Source organism: Arachis ipaensis, chromosome B08 (assembly GCF_000816755.2).
Source record: "Arachis ipaensis cultivar K30076 chromosome B08, Araip1.1, whole genome shotgun sequence".
Lineage (NCBI taxonomy): Eukaryota > Viridiplantae > Streptophyta > Magnoliopsida > Fabales > Fabaceae > Arachis > Arachis ipaensis.
Window position 1 is genome coordinate 126,572,362 of NC_029792.2, and position 16,948 is coordinate 126,589,309.

The 16,948-nt window shown below is 43.8% G+C and overlaps 1 protein-coding gene across 1 annotated transcript; it reads left to right on the top strand.

The window, feature by feature from the left end:
* On the top strand, window positions 953-1,528 carry LOC107611731. The gene has a single exon (XM_016313628.1). It carries the CDS (start codon window positions 953-955, stop codon window positions 1,526-1,528), a length of 576 nt encoding a protein of 191 aa, XP_016169114.1.

Here is a 16,948-nt window from a genome sequence, read left to right on the forward strand (position 1 = left end):
ATACGGTTTAATTATTTATCAATTTATAAATTCTTTTTAAATAAAGACTCTAATTCAATAATTAGAGATAATATAATTAATTTTCTTTATTCATAAAAATTAAAATATATTAAATTTCAAAATCTCAATTCTTTAAATCAATTTATATAAAATTCTTATTATTTTACAATTACTAAATTTTATAGTTCAAATATAGAAAATTATCCAACAATTATAAAATTAGAGAAAAATTCTAACTTAATTATCAAAACTTGATTTAATTAGCTTTAATTAAATAATTTCTAAAATTAAAGTCTTTAATGAATAAATAAATTGAAATTAATTTAGAATAAGGCTTTTCAAAAGTTTTGGGTCTTACACAGACCACTAGATATCGAACCACCATCGATTTGCTAAAAATCGACAAAACAAATTGGCACGTCCGGTGGGACAGTTTTAAATCAAAGTGTGTAAATATTTTTCCAGCAATTTCTAGTGTATGCGATTACGAAGTGGGAAGATTATTCACATGGCTGATGAATTATCGAATGTGAATGGTGGTTCATCCACCAATGATAGGATACCAGTGTCCATACAACAAGCTGACGTGTCTTCACGTTCGAAAGGTGCGATTGGGACTGAAAGTATAGTCGTTACGACTATTCAAACTGGGAATATTGGACGCAATATTCGTCCACGTGGCCCAGTGCCACCATATCAACCTCCATTAACCGTTGGTTGGCCTCTTTATGGTCTTCCTCCTGGTTATACCCCGCCGGTGGGTGGTTTCGTGCCACCTGTCCGCTTTGGGAATGGGAATGGAGTGAATAATATTCAAAACCCACAACAGTATTCTGAGTATTCTCGTGATTATACTGTGGGCTCCACTTCGAATGCTGCGAATTCGATGGTAGTATATCGACAATAAGTGGAGGAAAGTCATCATGATTTGGTCAATTTATTGACTCAGCAAATGACTACAATTCTGAATCCCATGATAGCTGATCATGAATCAAAATTCGAGCGTCTTGCTAGACAAGTCGAGAGGATTGCTCGAATTGTTGATTATGATGAAGGTGAGAGGCATAATACCAGGGGAAATAACGAAGGAATGGAAAATATTTTTCAAAATGAAAACCATATTTCGAATCGAGAAAATCCTCACGTGGTTCCCCGAGGTCAAAATGCTGATGACTTTTTAGCCAGATTGTACGGTGGTGAACGCTATCAAGTCACTAGAATTGTAGAAGAAGTACCGAATCGGGTTGGATTAAATGTTGGTTTTATGAATCAACCACATTTTGTGTCTGCTTTTTCCCAAGCGATACAAATGGCAGAAGTGCCGAGGGGGTTGAAAAATCCAAAAATAACTACAAAATTTGCTGGTAAAGTTGGAGAATCAACTACTGAACATGTTGCTCATTATTTGGTTGAGATCGGGAATTTAGCTAATGATAAAAATTTAAAAATGAAAATTTTTCCTTCGTCATTGACGAAGAATGCATTTACCTGGTTCTCAAATCTTAGACCAAATTTGATTACAATATGAAATCAGTTAGAAACTGCCTTTCACGCTCAGTTCTATCGAGGTAAAATGAACGTAGCAGTTACCGATTTAGTGGCTTTGAAACGTGAAGATGGTGAGACCATTGATGGTCATTTAATACATTTCAAAAATGCTAGAAGTAGATGTTATGTGTCATTACCTGAGAATGAGATAGTGAAAATAGCAACTATGGGGTTAGGATTCTATATGCGTAGAAAATTGCTTAATGTGTATATTCCCAATTTGGCCCATCTGGCTGAAAAGGTTCGACAGACCGAACTTATGAAAAAAGAAAAAGTGAAATATAGGAGTGAACAAAGATCGAAGAGTGAACCTTTTACTCGAAAAGAAAAGTTTGCCTATGTAACAATGGAGTCTTCCGAAGAGGAATTTGATTTCGAAACAGAAATCGATTTGGCCGAACTAAAGAAAGGCCCTCCTTATGTTTGTTCTTTGTTGAAGAAATTGCCAAGTAGTGAAAAGTCGAATGACTCAAAATTAAAAAGTGGAAAGAAATATAGTTTTGATATTTCAAAATCTGATTAGATTTTTGATGTGTTGCTTAAAGATAAACAGTTAATTTTACCTGAGGGTAGAACTTTGCTTTCTGTGAAAGATTTAAAAGGAAAGCCTTATTGTAAGTTTCATCAAGCAACAAGTCATTCGACTAATAGCTGTGTCCGTTTCAGGGACTTAATTCAAGAAGCGATAATGGAAGGACGGTTGAAATTCGATGATGGCAAGAAAGAAATGAAGGTTGATGTAGATCCCTTCGAAGTTGATGCCAGCTATGTTGAACCTTGCTTTGGAGTAAACATGGTGGAATGTCCTACAATTTTGATGTGGCTCTTGATGATTTTGAGTCACAAGTCAGATCAGTATACCCTAGAACAGGGGACGGTTTGTTAGATTTCTTGGTTCAGCAAAAAGATCAAGGACCGGGATGTATCTCTGTGTCCGCGGTGCAATGCTATTTTTGATGCTGAGGCAGCAGCAATCTTTGAAAAAGAAAGGATGAAGAAGGAGTTGGCTCATAGGGAAGAGCAGGCGCGTCAGAGACAGCCACTCAGGCACATAGAGGGCTCTAGTTCGAAGACACCTCAAGAGAATGTAAGCACACCTTTAAGCCGTTCTCAGGCTATAGGTGTTCAGTGGATCAGGAATTGTCAGGAATTCCAGAGATGTGATCATTTGTATCGGCGTAATCCATAGTGGGGGCATCGAGCACCTTCTCGAAATCAGTATTCTTATTATCGAGGTCGTGCTAGGGGTTATCCCCGAGGAAGAGGAGGAAGGAGAAGTTTCATTCAGAATAAGAAACTTTCGATTGAGACAGGCAAGGAACTAAGCAAGGGGGCAACGCCTTCTGTGCATTCAAGAATAGTTTTTCCTTCCGATGGAGAAACTTATCCTAAAGAAATTCCATCACCTGCTAAGATGGAAAAGGGCAAGGCAGTAGCCCAATCTTCTGGAGTTGATAAACACAAAGATGTTGATGTGGATGAAGAATATTTCGATGAGGGTGATGATGACATGGTTGGGACAATATCGATCATTCCCACTGAATATTTGGGGGAATATGAAGGAGATCCTGATGCAGATTATGGTTCGGAGGAGATCTTTATAGTATTTTACATCATTTTGAAATTAATACCACTAGATTGATACAAAATTTTAGAATTTTAAATAAATATATTTTTATTATTTAAAATAAATATATTCTTTTAATTTAAAAATAATATGAATGTATTAAAATGTAGGCATGTTCTTTTAATTGTGTGTTAGGATAGTGTGGGATAGGTTGTTGAACGTAAATCGTGCTATCCCATAGTGGTTTAGGTGAAAAAAAAAATAAACTATCTTAGGATGAATTATCTATAACAATATATAATGGGAAAACTTGTTTTGGTATCCAAATTTTTTTTCCACTTTTATCCTTCCTAATAACCTACCCCAGTATACGTCAGTTATTTCATGTTACAAAACTCCCATTATCTCATCTTCATTCACATTCTCTCTTATCTCATAAATCTACATAACTTCTATAATTATCTCTTTTTTCCCTTACTCTCTCTCCCTTCACATTACTATTATCTTTTTTTTTCCTTATTCACGTAACTTCCTTCGTTTTTCATCCATCTTCTCATGGATCATTCTCACTTTATCTAAATATAACGTAAAACGTAATATAATTTATTTTTCATCATCTATAACAATATATAATGGCAATACATGGGTTTGGTGTCTGTTACGGATCCAGCCCACGGATCCCATAACCCAGGATAGTCCCCGAACCCGGCTATCCGGGCCCGACCCACCGAAACCTTCTAGAAGGCCAGGAATCGGCCTACTAGAGTTCCTAACCAACTTTCGAATTCAAACGTCTCCCTTATCTTAGTCAAATAAAATAAAATAAGATAGCTACCATCACCTATAAATAGAGGACCCAGGTCCCTCCAGGTATTCATTCACTCCTCACATCTTATACCTCTCAGATCCATTCTGACTTGAGCGTCGGAGTATCTTTGCAGGTACCTCCCCCCATCGCTCCAGTCGAATAATCCGGCATCCGCCTTGACCCGCAGGTTCCCGATCCATCTCTCAACCCATACCAGAAACATCTTGTACATTGGCGCCGTCTGTGGGGACCGGCACCGATTGAGTTGGAATGGCGGACGGACTTGAAGAGCATTCCATCAGCCACCAAGACGACTCTAGAACACGAAACCCTACTCCTGAACACCAAGAAGCCATACTCCATGGAAGGATAGCAAGCGCCGTCCATAACAAAGAAAACGGCCCAGTCAATGCAAAAACTCGACATCCTGAGAATCCGGAAAACATGTCTGCCCAAATAATCCAAGAACTCTGCCACTGAGTACAGGAACTCGAAGGTCGGGTTGCCACCAAGGAAAAGCACAACACCGAAAACGGAAGTCACGCGATTTCCAGATCCAGGTCTCGCCACGACAGATCGCCAGAACGGCAACATGCCAAGAGACACGAAAGAAGCACCTCGCGTGACCTAAAACACAACAGATCACCAGAACGGCGACACAGCAAAAGATACGACCGCAGCGTCTCTCGCGACCCTGTTCACACGGACGACGACCGACGATACCGAGAAACCAAACGCACGAGAAATGACCACGTGATAATGGGAGCCACCCCCTTCACGGAGAGAATTTTGAAAGCAAAGCTCCCTAAAGGATTTGATAAACCCACGGACATGAAATACAATGGAACCAAAGACCCCAGGAGCACTTAACGGCCTTCGAAGCCAGAATGAACCTAGAAGGCGCCACCGACGCCGTCCGATGCAGAGCCTTCCTAGTGACCCTAGCCGGGCCAGCAATCAAATGGTTCAATGCCCTCCCCAACGGATCCATAACCGGTTTTCGTAACATATCACGGAAGTTCATGGCCCAATTCACCACCAGAATCACCAAGGTCAAACACCCCATCAGCCTATTGGGAGTCACACAGAAACATGACGAATCTACGAGAAAATATCTCGACCGATTCAACGACGAGTGCCTGACAGTCGACGGGCTCATAGACTTGGTCGCAAGTCTCTGCCTTACAAATGGACTCATGAACGAAGACTTCCGCAAGCACCTTACCACCAAACCACTGTGGACCATGCACGAGATCCAGAACGTCGCCAGAGATTATATAAATGACGAGGAGGTCAGCCAGGTCGTCGCTGCCAACAAACGGCAACACAGCAACACCCAACACGGCAACCCGTCACCCCGACATAACCCACCACCCAGAGAAAATCAAAGGGACCATCCCAAACCAACAAATGCAAACCGACCACCCAGAATCGGCAAATTCTCCAATTACACACCCTTGACAGCCCCAATTACCGAGATATATCACAAAATAGCAGACCGAGGTATCATCCCAAAAGCTCGACAACTCAAAGAAAGAACGAGCGGCAACAAAACCCTTTATTGCGACTACCACCAAGGTTACGGGCACAGGACACAAGACTGTTTCGACCTTAAAGACGCACTCAAACAAGCCATAAGAGACGGCAAGCTCCCAGAGTTCGCCAAAATCATCAGAGAACCAAAACGCGCGGAAAGAGACAGCTCGACAGAAAGAGAATGGCGCAACCCAAGAATGCCAAAACAACCCAAGGATAGCCCAGAGGACGACCCAACCATAATAGTAAACGTTATCACAGGCAAAGACGTATCGGGCAAGTCAAAATCAACACTAAAAAGGACCTCAAAGTCCTCGCCGTCAGAAACCAAACTCCAACCACCGCTGCCGACAACACGGTAACTTTCCTACCCGAGGACTACCAACACGGCACCTCGGCCGAAGACGCACCTTTCGTCATCTCGGCAAAAATCGGAACAGGACTAGTACGAAGAATACTGGTGGACACCGGTGCAGACTCCAACATCCTCTTCCGAGGAGCCTTCGACAAGCTCGGACTCCGCAACGACAATCTCCAAACACACCGCAACGGCGTCACAAGACTCGTAGACAACTTCCTTAAACTGGACGGTTCCATCACCCTTCCCCTCATCATAGGGACGGGTAACCAAAGGAAGACAATTCTATCCGAATTCGTGGTCTTAGAAGACTCCACGGCCTACAATGTCATTCTCGGAAGAAAAACAATCAATGACTTCTCCGCCGTCATCTTTACCAAATACCTCCTTATGAAGTTCACAACAGAAGACGGCTACATCGGTACTATCCATGGAGACCGGGAAGTCGCAGCAGAATGCGACAACACCAACCTAGCTTTACGGAAGAAGTCTCGTGACGCGGCTGGGATATTCCTAGCCGACCTGGACGCCCGACAAGACGGCCAACCTAGGCCAGAACCAGAAGGCGACATGGAAAAACTACAAGTAGGGCAAACCAAAGACGAATACACCTTCATCAACGAGAACCTCCCGTATGACCTTAAAGAGGATCTTTCCCAACTCCTGAAACAAAATAGAGACTTGTTCGCATTTACACTAGCCGACATGCCCAGAATTGACCGCAACCTAATGTCCCACCAGCTAGCCGTAGATCCCAAAGCCAAACCCGTGGCACAAAGGAGACGAAAAATGTCTCCAGACCGAGCAGCCGAGGTCAGAAGACAAGTAAAAGCCCTACTCGAGGCAAATTTCATTAGGGATCTACCCTACACAACGTGGTTGGCAAATGTCGTGCTAGTAAAGAAATCCAACGGAAAGTGGCGAATGTGCGTCGACTACACGGACCTCAACAAAGCCTGTGCGTCGATTACACGGACCTCAACAAAGCCTGTCCAAAAGATGCCTTTTCCCTACCAAACATCGACGGATTGGTAGATGCCGCATCCGGCCATCGATACCTCAGCTTCATGGACGCCTACTCCGGCTATAATCAAATACCTATGCACCGACCTGATGAAGAAAAAATGGCATTCATCACCCCCGACGGGACGTACTGCTACACAGTCATGCCCTCCAGCCTGAAGAACGCCGGAGCCACCTACCAATGGCTCATCAACAAGATTCCAGAACCTGTCCAAGACCAAATTAGAAATCTACATAGACGACATGCTCGCCAAGACCGAATCCGGCGAGCAACTCATCAGCGATCTCAAGCTCATAATGAGCACCTTACGAAAACACCAAATGCGACTCAACCCGGCAAAATGCGCCTTCGGAATGGAGACAGGAAAGTTTCTCAGCTTTATGATCACACAATGCGGAGTTGAAGCCAACCCAGAGAAATGTCGTGCCGTCCTTGAGATGACAAGCCCAAAAAACCTTAATGACATCCAAAAGCTCACCGGCCGGCTCACTGCGCTATCCCATTTCCTCGGGGCATTAGCACAAAAAGCAATCCCCTTCTTCAAACTGATGAAGAAAGGAGCCCCCTTCAAATGGGACGCAAAATGCGAAGAAGAATTCCAACATTTCAAAAGAGTCCTAGAGGAACCACCAGTTCTCGCCAAACCCCAAACAGGGGAGACCCTCTACCTATACCTCTCCATAACGGAAGAAGCACTCGCAGCGGCACTCATCCGCGAAAACGAGAAAAAAGAACAAAAACCCATCTACTTCATAAGCAAAGTACTTCAAGACACGGAAACCCACTACTCACGCCTAGAAAAGCTAGCCTTCGCACTCCTCACGGCCTCCCGACGTTTGCGACAGTATTTTCAGACCCATCCCGTGATAGTCCGAACTGACCAAGCGGTCAAACAAGTACTACAAAAACCCGACCTAGCAGGAACAATGCTAGCATGGTCCATCGAGCTGTCCCAGTTTCAAATCAAGTTCGAACCCCGAAATGCAATCAAAGCACAAGCCATGGCCAACTTCATCGCCGAGATGACGCCGGGAAACTCCACCCTCGAGTCATGGAAACTACACGTCAACGGCTCATCGAACATCACCTCCGGAGGCGCCGGAGTCATACTCGAAAGTCAAAATGGGGTCATAATCGAACAGTCAGTGCGGTACGAGTTCCCAGTGTCAAATAATCAAGTAGAGTATGAGGCCCTCCTGGCAAGCTTAGCCCTAGCTAAGGAAGTCGGAGCAAAGGTCCTGAAAGTAAATACCGATTCACAGGTAGTCAGTTCCCAAATTAACGGAGACTACCAAATGCGAGATCCCCTACTCCAACAATACCTCGCCAAGGTAAACAAACTAAAAGAAGGATTCAATCGCGTAACCATACAGCACGTTCCTAGGGAACGGAATGCCAGGGCAGACCTCCTCTCTAAACTAGCCAGCACCAAACCAGGACACAGCAACAAGTTGCTAATTCAGGAAGTCGTTAGATCACCTTCTATATCGACCACGACTAATGCCTATCTGAAACTCTCTAGTCGGGAATCATGGACCTACCCTATCCTACAATATCTCCTCAACGGAACACTGCCAGAAGACCCCAAGGAAGAAAAACGGACAAAAAGGGAAGCCGCCAATTACACAGTCATCGCAGGACAACTATACAAACGTGGATTCTCGCAACCCCTGCTCAAATGCGTTGAACCCGGAGACACGGAGTACATACTCTGCGAAGTCCATGAAGGCTGTTGCGGCCACCACATCGGGGGTAAAACCCTGGCCAAAAAAGTCATCCGGGCCGGATACTTCTGGCCCACGGTTATCCGGGACTCCATGCAGCTGGTAAAAAATTGCAATAAATGCCAAAGGCACGCCAATATCCACCAGGCCACCCCACACCAGCTCAGCATCATATCGGCAGAATGGCCATTCGGTACTTGGGGGATCGACTTTGTCGGGCCCTTTCCTACGGCACCCGGACAACTCCGGTATCTCATCGTTGCCATAGATTATTATACCAAATGGATCGAGGCCGAACCCCTGGCCTCCATCACAGCAACCCAATGCCGCAAATTCCTCTGGCGATAGATCATAACCCGATTCGAGATCCCTGAGATTGTCATCTCGGACAACGGAACCCAATTCACCGATAGAAAATTCAGAGAATTCCTAGAAGGGCTACATGTATCCCACCCTTTTAGTTCGGTAGAGCACCCCCAAACAAACGGGCAGGTGGAATCCACAAACAAAATAATCGTCAAAGGACTCAAGAAACGACTCGACGAAGCCAAGGAACTGTGGGCCGACGAACTCGGATCAGTCTTATGGTCGTACCGAACAACCCCCCAAATGGCCACCGGGGAAACCCCTTTCTGATTAACATACGACGTGGAGGCTGTTATCCCAGTGGAGATAGGAGACCCAAGCCCAAGGAGAATGATTGGGGGTAACGATGAGGAAGTAGAACGAGACTTCACCGAGGAAGTAAGAAGCATCGCCCATATCAAAGAGCTAGCCCTAAAACAAAGAATCAGCCTAAGGTACAACCACGACGTCATCTGACGAGAATTCGTACCCGACGACCTCGTCCTACGATGAAACGACATCGGAACCCCGACCCCAGGGGAAGGGAAACTCACCCCTAATTAGGAAGGCCCGTACAGAATCAAGGCTGCAATCGAAAAGGGAGCATATAAGCTCGAATGACTTAACGGCGACGAAATTCTGAGGACATGGAACGCCGCCAACTTATGACGATACTACACTTAGACCGACCCCCTAGGTCGTCCCCTACCCTGTTTACCCTTTTCTTTTTTTTACTTGTTTCCCTTCTTTACTACATTTGTTTTCCCTCTTTACCACAATTTTTTTCGCACAAGTGTCAATCCCGGGTACTCTTTTTCGCCATAAACGGAGGGTTTTAACGAGGCCCAAACATTAATAAAATTTAATCAAGTTATTTTTTTTCCTTTGTTTCCTAAACACGGAATAAAAACACGGCCACAACTGGGGACCGATCACCCCCAGGCCCGAGATACGGAAATCCACGAAAAATCGACCTCACGACGGTTCGCTCATCCCAAACAAAGGGAACAAATAAAAACCAAAAAAGAAAGCGGCTTAAAAAACCGAATACACAAAAAGGCCCGAACGGCCTAAACGGCATAAAAACGAAGTCAGTCAAAGCCATAAGTCCACAGTCACACGGCCACACGGCCAAAAAACACAAGCAAAATACTACAAAAAGTCATAATCACAACTAATCAAGGTCGACGATCTGCCCATCACGGACAGTCTTGAAAGCTCCCATCACAGACTCGTCCGCTCCAGGCGCCAACACCAAAGCCTGAGCCTTCATCGTCTCCTCGGTAGCAGTAATAGCTTCCTTAGCATCAGCAAGCAACACAATTCTCTCCTCTTTTAAAACTACGACCTCCGCCTTCAAACCAGCCACCTCATACTTCAGCGTACCAACATCGGCCAAAAGCACGGCTGCCCGGGACTCGGCATCCGAAGCCTTCCTCCGCTCTTCTCCAAGTTGAGACAAAAGAGAAGTCTCAACCTCGGAAAGGCGAAGGATCTCAGCACCAGACTCCTCGGATGACTTCACTGCCCGTTCCCTCGCCGACTCGGCATCCGCAAGCAACCCCTTCAATCTTGCCACCTCAGTCTGAGACTGAGGAAATTTCTTATCCAAAAGGCCCACCTGAGCCATCACGGGCTCGGCCTTCCGGACAATCACAGCGGAACGAAGAAGGGAACAATAAAGGGACTTAGCCTGAAAGGTCACATCACATTCACGGAAGAAATCCTCCATGTCAGGCATAAGGTACTCATCGATAAAGGCAGGAGCGTCAAAACGACGATCCATCACTGACGGGACCGCACCCTCCCCCTCCACCAAATTCTCACTATCAACATCCTCTGACCGCTTTCGCTTTCGGGAAGCACCCTCCAGCGACATAACTACCACATCATCATCAACCCCTACACCCCGACCTGACCCTTCGATGCCACCTTCAGTCAACACGAGATCCTCAGAGACAGTTCTCGTCAATGTTCTGAAAACCGGTTCGAACGGCCGATCGAACCGGTCGAACGAGAAATCGTTAACAAATACGGTTCAGACAGAAGGCAAAACCGCCAAATTTAAGAATCAAAATTGAACCGCCAAACCGGCCGGGAACCGGTCGGTCGAACCAAACCTTGACCCGGCCGGTTTTTAAAATTTTGTCAAAAACGCTGCGTTTTGATCCAGAAACTAACCCTAGCCTTCAGTCTTCGGTCCTCACTCTTCAGTTCACTCAGACACCACTCTCGAGCATCCACCCTAAAGCCCTCCACTCTCACCTCTCGCACTCAGTGGCCACGCATGCAGTCTCTACCTCGAGCCACCGCCGCCGTCGTAACACCTCCATCGAAGTCACTCACCGTCGCAAGTTCGTGGAGTCAGCTTGGAGATTCGCGCATCCCTTTCCGTCGAAGTCAGCCATGGAAATCGCAGCCACCGCCACCATTCCTTGCCGTCGCGCAGTGTCGTCCTGAGTGACCTGAAGCCCTTGCCCCTGTCTCGGGCCCCATTCCCGATTCCTCAGTCTCATACATACTCTCATTATTTCTCCCCAAAACACAACCCTAGCCTCCATCGCGCCCCCGTTGGTCGCACTGTCGCCACCTGGTTCGTCGTGATCGTTCTTCAATCTTCCTATTTTGTGGTGCTCGAAGGCCCTTCCATTCCCCCAATGCCAATCCTCCTACTGATTGATGATAAACTGATACTGGTTTGTACATGCTTTTATTTTTTTCTGCTGTTAAATTTTGTTAAAGTTTCTTGATTGTACTCATTGCCTAAAGGAATACTTGTATCACATAGCTCACTGCTAGTGCTTGCTGTTCGTGTTTGTTTTTTAGTTCATAAATTATCAAATTATATTGATTATTGAATGGCTCTGCTCACTACTGCTATGATGTGTTTTACCCTGGTTTGTGTCTTCTTCGCTGCTGTGCTATGCTTTTTTGGCTCTTTGTTGTTCATTGCTGAGTATTTTTGTGTTTAATTAAGTCAATTAAAACTATGCTTTGGGCTTAATTGTGCTTAGATTGTTAAGTTAGTTAATTCAGCATATGTTCTGCTCTGCTGTTGTTGTGCTGATATTTTGTATTTTGTGATTTCTTTGCATAGTGATGTGCTGCACGAAACTGAATTACTGCTGTTTTGTGTGTGTTTGTGTTTGTTTTACTGTTTTGTGATTTAATTATGCTTAAATGGTGACTGTCTTCATGATTTTTTATTTCAGTTATGTAGGATTTTATGATTTCTTTGCCTAGTGATGTGCTGCTGGATATTGAATTGCTGCTGTTAAATTTTTGAAACTTGACAAGTTTGAGGTCTTTGTGGATTCACTAGATTGTAATTTCCCTTTTGTGGATGATAAATTACAAAACTGGTGAACAGATATATATTATGGAATCAATAAGCAAACTGAAAGCCGGATGATATATATTATTCCATTCCTTAATTTATGACTCCATCCAGAATTAATGGCATGCAGCATTAGTATCAATAACATTGTGATTTATGGTGGATTTTGATGATTGATGATAAGTTTGGATGTTGGCATTTTATGTTTGGTTGCCTTATTTTGTTATTTGACTTTTGAGTTTATACTTGAATAAGATCATAACATTCTGGTTTATGTAGTACTTTAATTTGGATAAATTTTAAGGTTTATATTAGACTATAATTATGTTTTAATGTGTTTATTTATATTTTATTTATTATTCTATTATAAAATAGGAACAAATAAAAACCAAAAAACAAAACGGCTTAAAAAATGGAATACACAAAAAGGCCCGAACGGCCTAAACGGCATAAAAACAAAGTCAGTCAAAGCCACAAGTCCACAATCACATGGCCACACGGCCAAAAAACACAAACGAAATACTACAATCCAAAAAGTCATAATCACAACTAATCAAGGTTGACGATCTGGCCATCATGGACAGTCTTGAAAGCTCCCATCACAGACACATCCGCTTCAGGTGCCAACACCAAACATGAGCCTTCATCGTCTCTTCGGTAGCAGCAATAACTTCCTTAACATCAACAAGCAATACAGTTTTTTCCTCATTTAAAACTACGACCTCCGCCTTCAAACCAGCCACCTCATCCTTCAGCATACCGACATCGGCCAAAAGCATGGCTGCCCGAGACTCGGCATCCGAAGCCTTCCTCTGCTCTTCCCCAAGATGAGACAAAAGAGAAGTCTCAACCTCGGAAAGGCAAAGGATCTCAGCACCAGACTCCTCGGATGACTTCACTGCCCGCTCCCTCGCTGACTCGGCATCCGTAAGCAACCCCTTCAACCTCGCCACCTCGGCCTGAGATTGACAAAATTTCTTGTCCAGAAGGCCCACCTGAGCCATCATAGGCTCGACCTTCCAGAAAATCACAGCGGAACGAAGAAGGGAACGGTAAAGTGACTTAGCCTGAAAGGTCACATCACATTCATGGAAGAAATCCTCCGTGCCGGGCATAAGGTACTCATCGATGAAGGCCGGAGCCTCAAAACGACGATCCATCACCGACGGGACCGCACCCTCCCCCTCCACCAAATTCTCATTATCAACATCCTCTGACCGCTTTCACTTCCGGGAAGCACCCTCCGGCGACACCACCACCACATCATCATCAATCCCCACACCCCGACCTGACCCTTCAGTGCCACCTTCAGTCAACGCGAGATCCTCAGAGACAGTTCTCGTATCATCAGTGGGTCGTGAGGTCGGAGTGGAGGGAGTACCGCCAGAAGGAGTCCCCTGAGACAACTGAGCCTTCAACCTTGCAAGAGTCGTCAAACCCCCAGCCATCTCAACTGCAAAAAAGATCAAAAGAAGAAAAAAGCGTAAGTACCCAACTCGGAACCCAAAAAATAAAAAAAGTGGAAACAAGACATAGATCACACACCAACATAGGTCCGACAAGTGACCGGGTCACCCATCACGTCCCTGAGATTAAGAGGATGCACCCCAAACAACTGCCACAAGACGAGGGCGACATCCTGGTCCTCCGCAGTCAAGAACTCCTGCGTTACCCTGGTAAGAATAGACGGCCCCGCCCCAAAATTCCAATATGTGGGGAACCGCCACTCACCCTCCAATGTCAGCCAAAACGGATGATGCCCTCTTGCAGGACGGACCTTGAAATACCCATTCTTAAACCCATGGAAAGAATCTTCATACAAGCCGAAAACCCGACGATGAGGCTGAGCCCTAAAAGACATATATCCCTTCTTGTGCTTCCCCTCCTTGGAGGGAAGGGTACACAAGAAGAGAAAAAGGAATACATTCACAGATACCGGAAGCTCCAAAAACTCACAGACGAGCTCAAAAGTCCGGATCGCTACCCAACTGTTCGGATGCAGCTGGGACAGCGCCACGGAACATCGGCTCAACAACTATTGAACGAAAGGGGAAAAGGGCAACCGCACGCCAAGACGGGTGAACATTGCTTCGTACACCCATAACCAATCCGGAACGGTCGGCGAATCCAAATTAGTATAACAAACCCTCTCGTCAACCCTCGGAACAGAAAACTCATAATGACACTCCGCGTCACCACCCCCGCAAACAGCCCCCTCGTCACGAAGCCGTTGGAGGTTCGCCTCCGTCATCCGCGACGGGGTCCCCCCACACATCACTGGTTACCCAGGAATAAAGGGCAGGGACGCCCCCGCTGGTATCACTGGAGCCCTCACACCCTCGGCCCTTCGACGCGCCATACCTAAAACAGGGAGGAGCACCACCATCAGCCTACTAACCCTATGCAGAAGCAGAGAAGACAACCAAAACCTACTACCCACTACCAATCCAACACAGTGGTGCTCAGCCCCTTTAAAACACAAATACCACCACCACCCAAAAAACGCAGTACAAGAAAGCAGATGGCAAAACAATGCATGGCAAATACAGAACAACAAAACACCACATGATGAAAGCAAGAAGAAATAGAAGGATACCAACCTGATAATGCAGAGAGCAAGCCCGAAAAATGCTGAAGCAGGGAAGCAGAAACTTAACCGCGAAGAAACGCCAGAACACAATGGAGAGAAAGAGATTTTTCAGAAAAGAGAGTAAAAGAGAAAATGAAACAAACGAGGGAAGTAAGAAGGAAAGCCAAAACGGTTTCAAAAAAGGTAAAAAGATGCAAATAGCCCTGAAAAGTAAAAGTGGGCGTAGGGGCAATAAAGGGAAGCTACCCAAAAAACGTCCCCTCACAATAAATGCCCCCTTGAAAAAAGAAACCAATAAAGTACGCCTCGAAAAATGCAACAGGCATAAGGACACAGAAGAGTCGTGTCAGACCAAAACGGCCAGGCGAAACTTCGGCCTAGCCACAAAAACCGAGGCCGGAGCACCGACCTCTCCTCAAAAACGTCAAACGACGACTTGAGAAAACAAAAGAAGGCCACAAATGGTCAAGACCACATCTCCCAGCGACAGACCGACCTCGCTCGCTCTCCCGCTGCGGGAGAAACTGTTACGGATCCGGCCCACGGATCCCATAACCAAGGATAGTCCCCGAACCCGGCTACCCGGGCCCGACCCACCGAAACCTTCTAGAAGGCCAGGAACCGGCCTACTAGAGTTCCTAACCAGCTTTCGAATTCAAACGTCTCCCTTATCTTAGTCAAATAAGATAAGATAAGATAGCTACCATCACCTATAAATAGAGGACCCAGGTCCCTCCAGGTATTCATTCACTCCTTACATCTTATACCTCTCATATCCATTCTGACTTAAGCGTCGGAGTGTCTTTGCAGGTACCTCCCCCAATCGCTCCAGTCGAATAATCCGGCATCTGCCTTGACCCGCAGGTTCCCAATCCATCTCTCAACCCGTACCAGAAACATCTTGTACAGTATCCAAGATTTCTTTCCAGTATTACTCTTTCTAATTAACTTCTCCACTTAATGTCAGTTATTCACCTCTGAAAAAACTCCCATTACTCCACTTGGCCACCTTGACGTAACTTTCACCTATTATCTTTCACCTCTTACCCATTTTTCTCTTCTGATTTCATCTCTTATTAATATTATTGAATACATTAATAGATTTTAAAAATACATTAATCTCATACCAATATTAGATTTGCTTTTAAACATTCAGATACTTCTATAACAATATATAATGACAATACATGAGTTTGGTGTCCAAGATTTCTTTCGAGTATTATCCTTTCTAATTAACTTATCCACTTAATGTCAGTTATTCATCTCTGAAAAAACTCTCATTACTCCACTTGGCCACTTTGACGTAACTTTCACCTGTTATCTTTCACCTCTTACCCATTTTTCTCTTCTGATTTAATCTCTTATTAATATTATTAAATACATTAATAGATTTTAAAAATACATTAATCTCATGCCAATATTAGATTTGCTTTTAAACATTCAGATACTTCTATAACAATATATAATGACAATACATGAGATACATGAGTAAGATTTCTTTCGAGTATTATCCTTTCTAATTAACTTATCCACTTAATGTCAGTTATTCATCTCTGAAAAAACTCTCATTACTCCACTTGGCCACTTTGACGTAACTTTCACCTGTTATCTTTCACCTCTTTCACCTCTTTCTCTTCTGATTTAATCTCTTATTAATATTATTAAATACATTAATAGATTTTAAAAATACATTAATCTCATGCCAATATTAGATTTGCTTTTAAACATTCAGATACTAATAATAATAATAATAATAATAATAATAATAATAATAATAATAATAATAATAATAAAATTGGTCTAAATTCAAGTAATAGATAGAACGGTAATAATATTAGTGGGTATAAATTATCATTTTCTAAAAGTTTTAATTCATACTCAGTAAACTTTTTTTAACTATTTCTAATATACTATGTTATATATATCTATAATACAGTGTATTATAATTGTTAATTATTCACTTAAAAAATTTACACTATTAATTTAATATTTGAATATTTTTTATTATGGTACTATTTTAATGTACTCTAAATTTTTATTATGTATTTATAATTTTGATAAAAATCATTCTCAAAAGAAATATTAATCTTATTTTTTAATTTTTGTCCAGC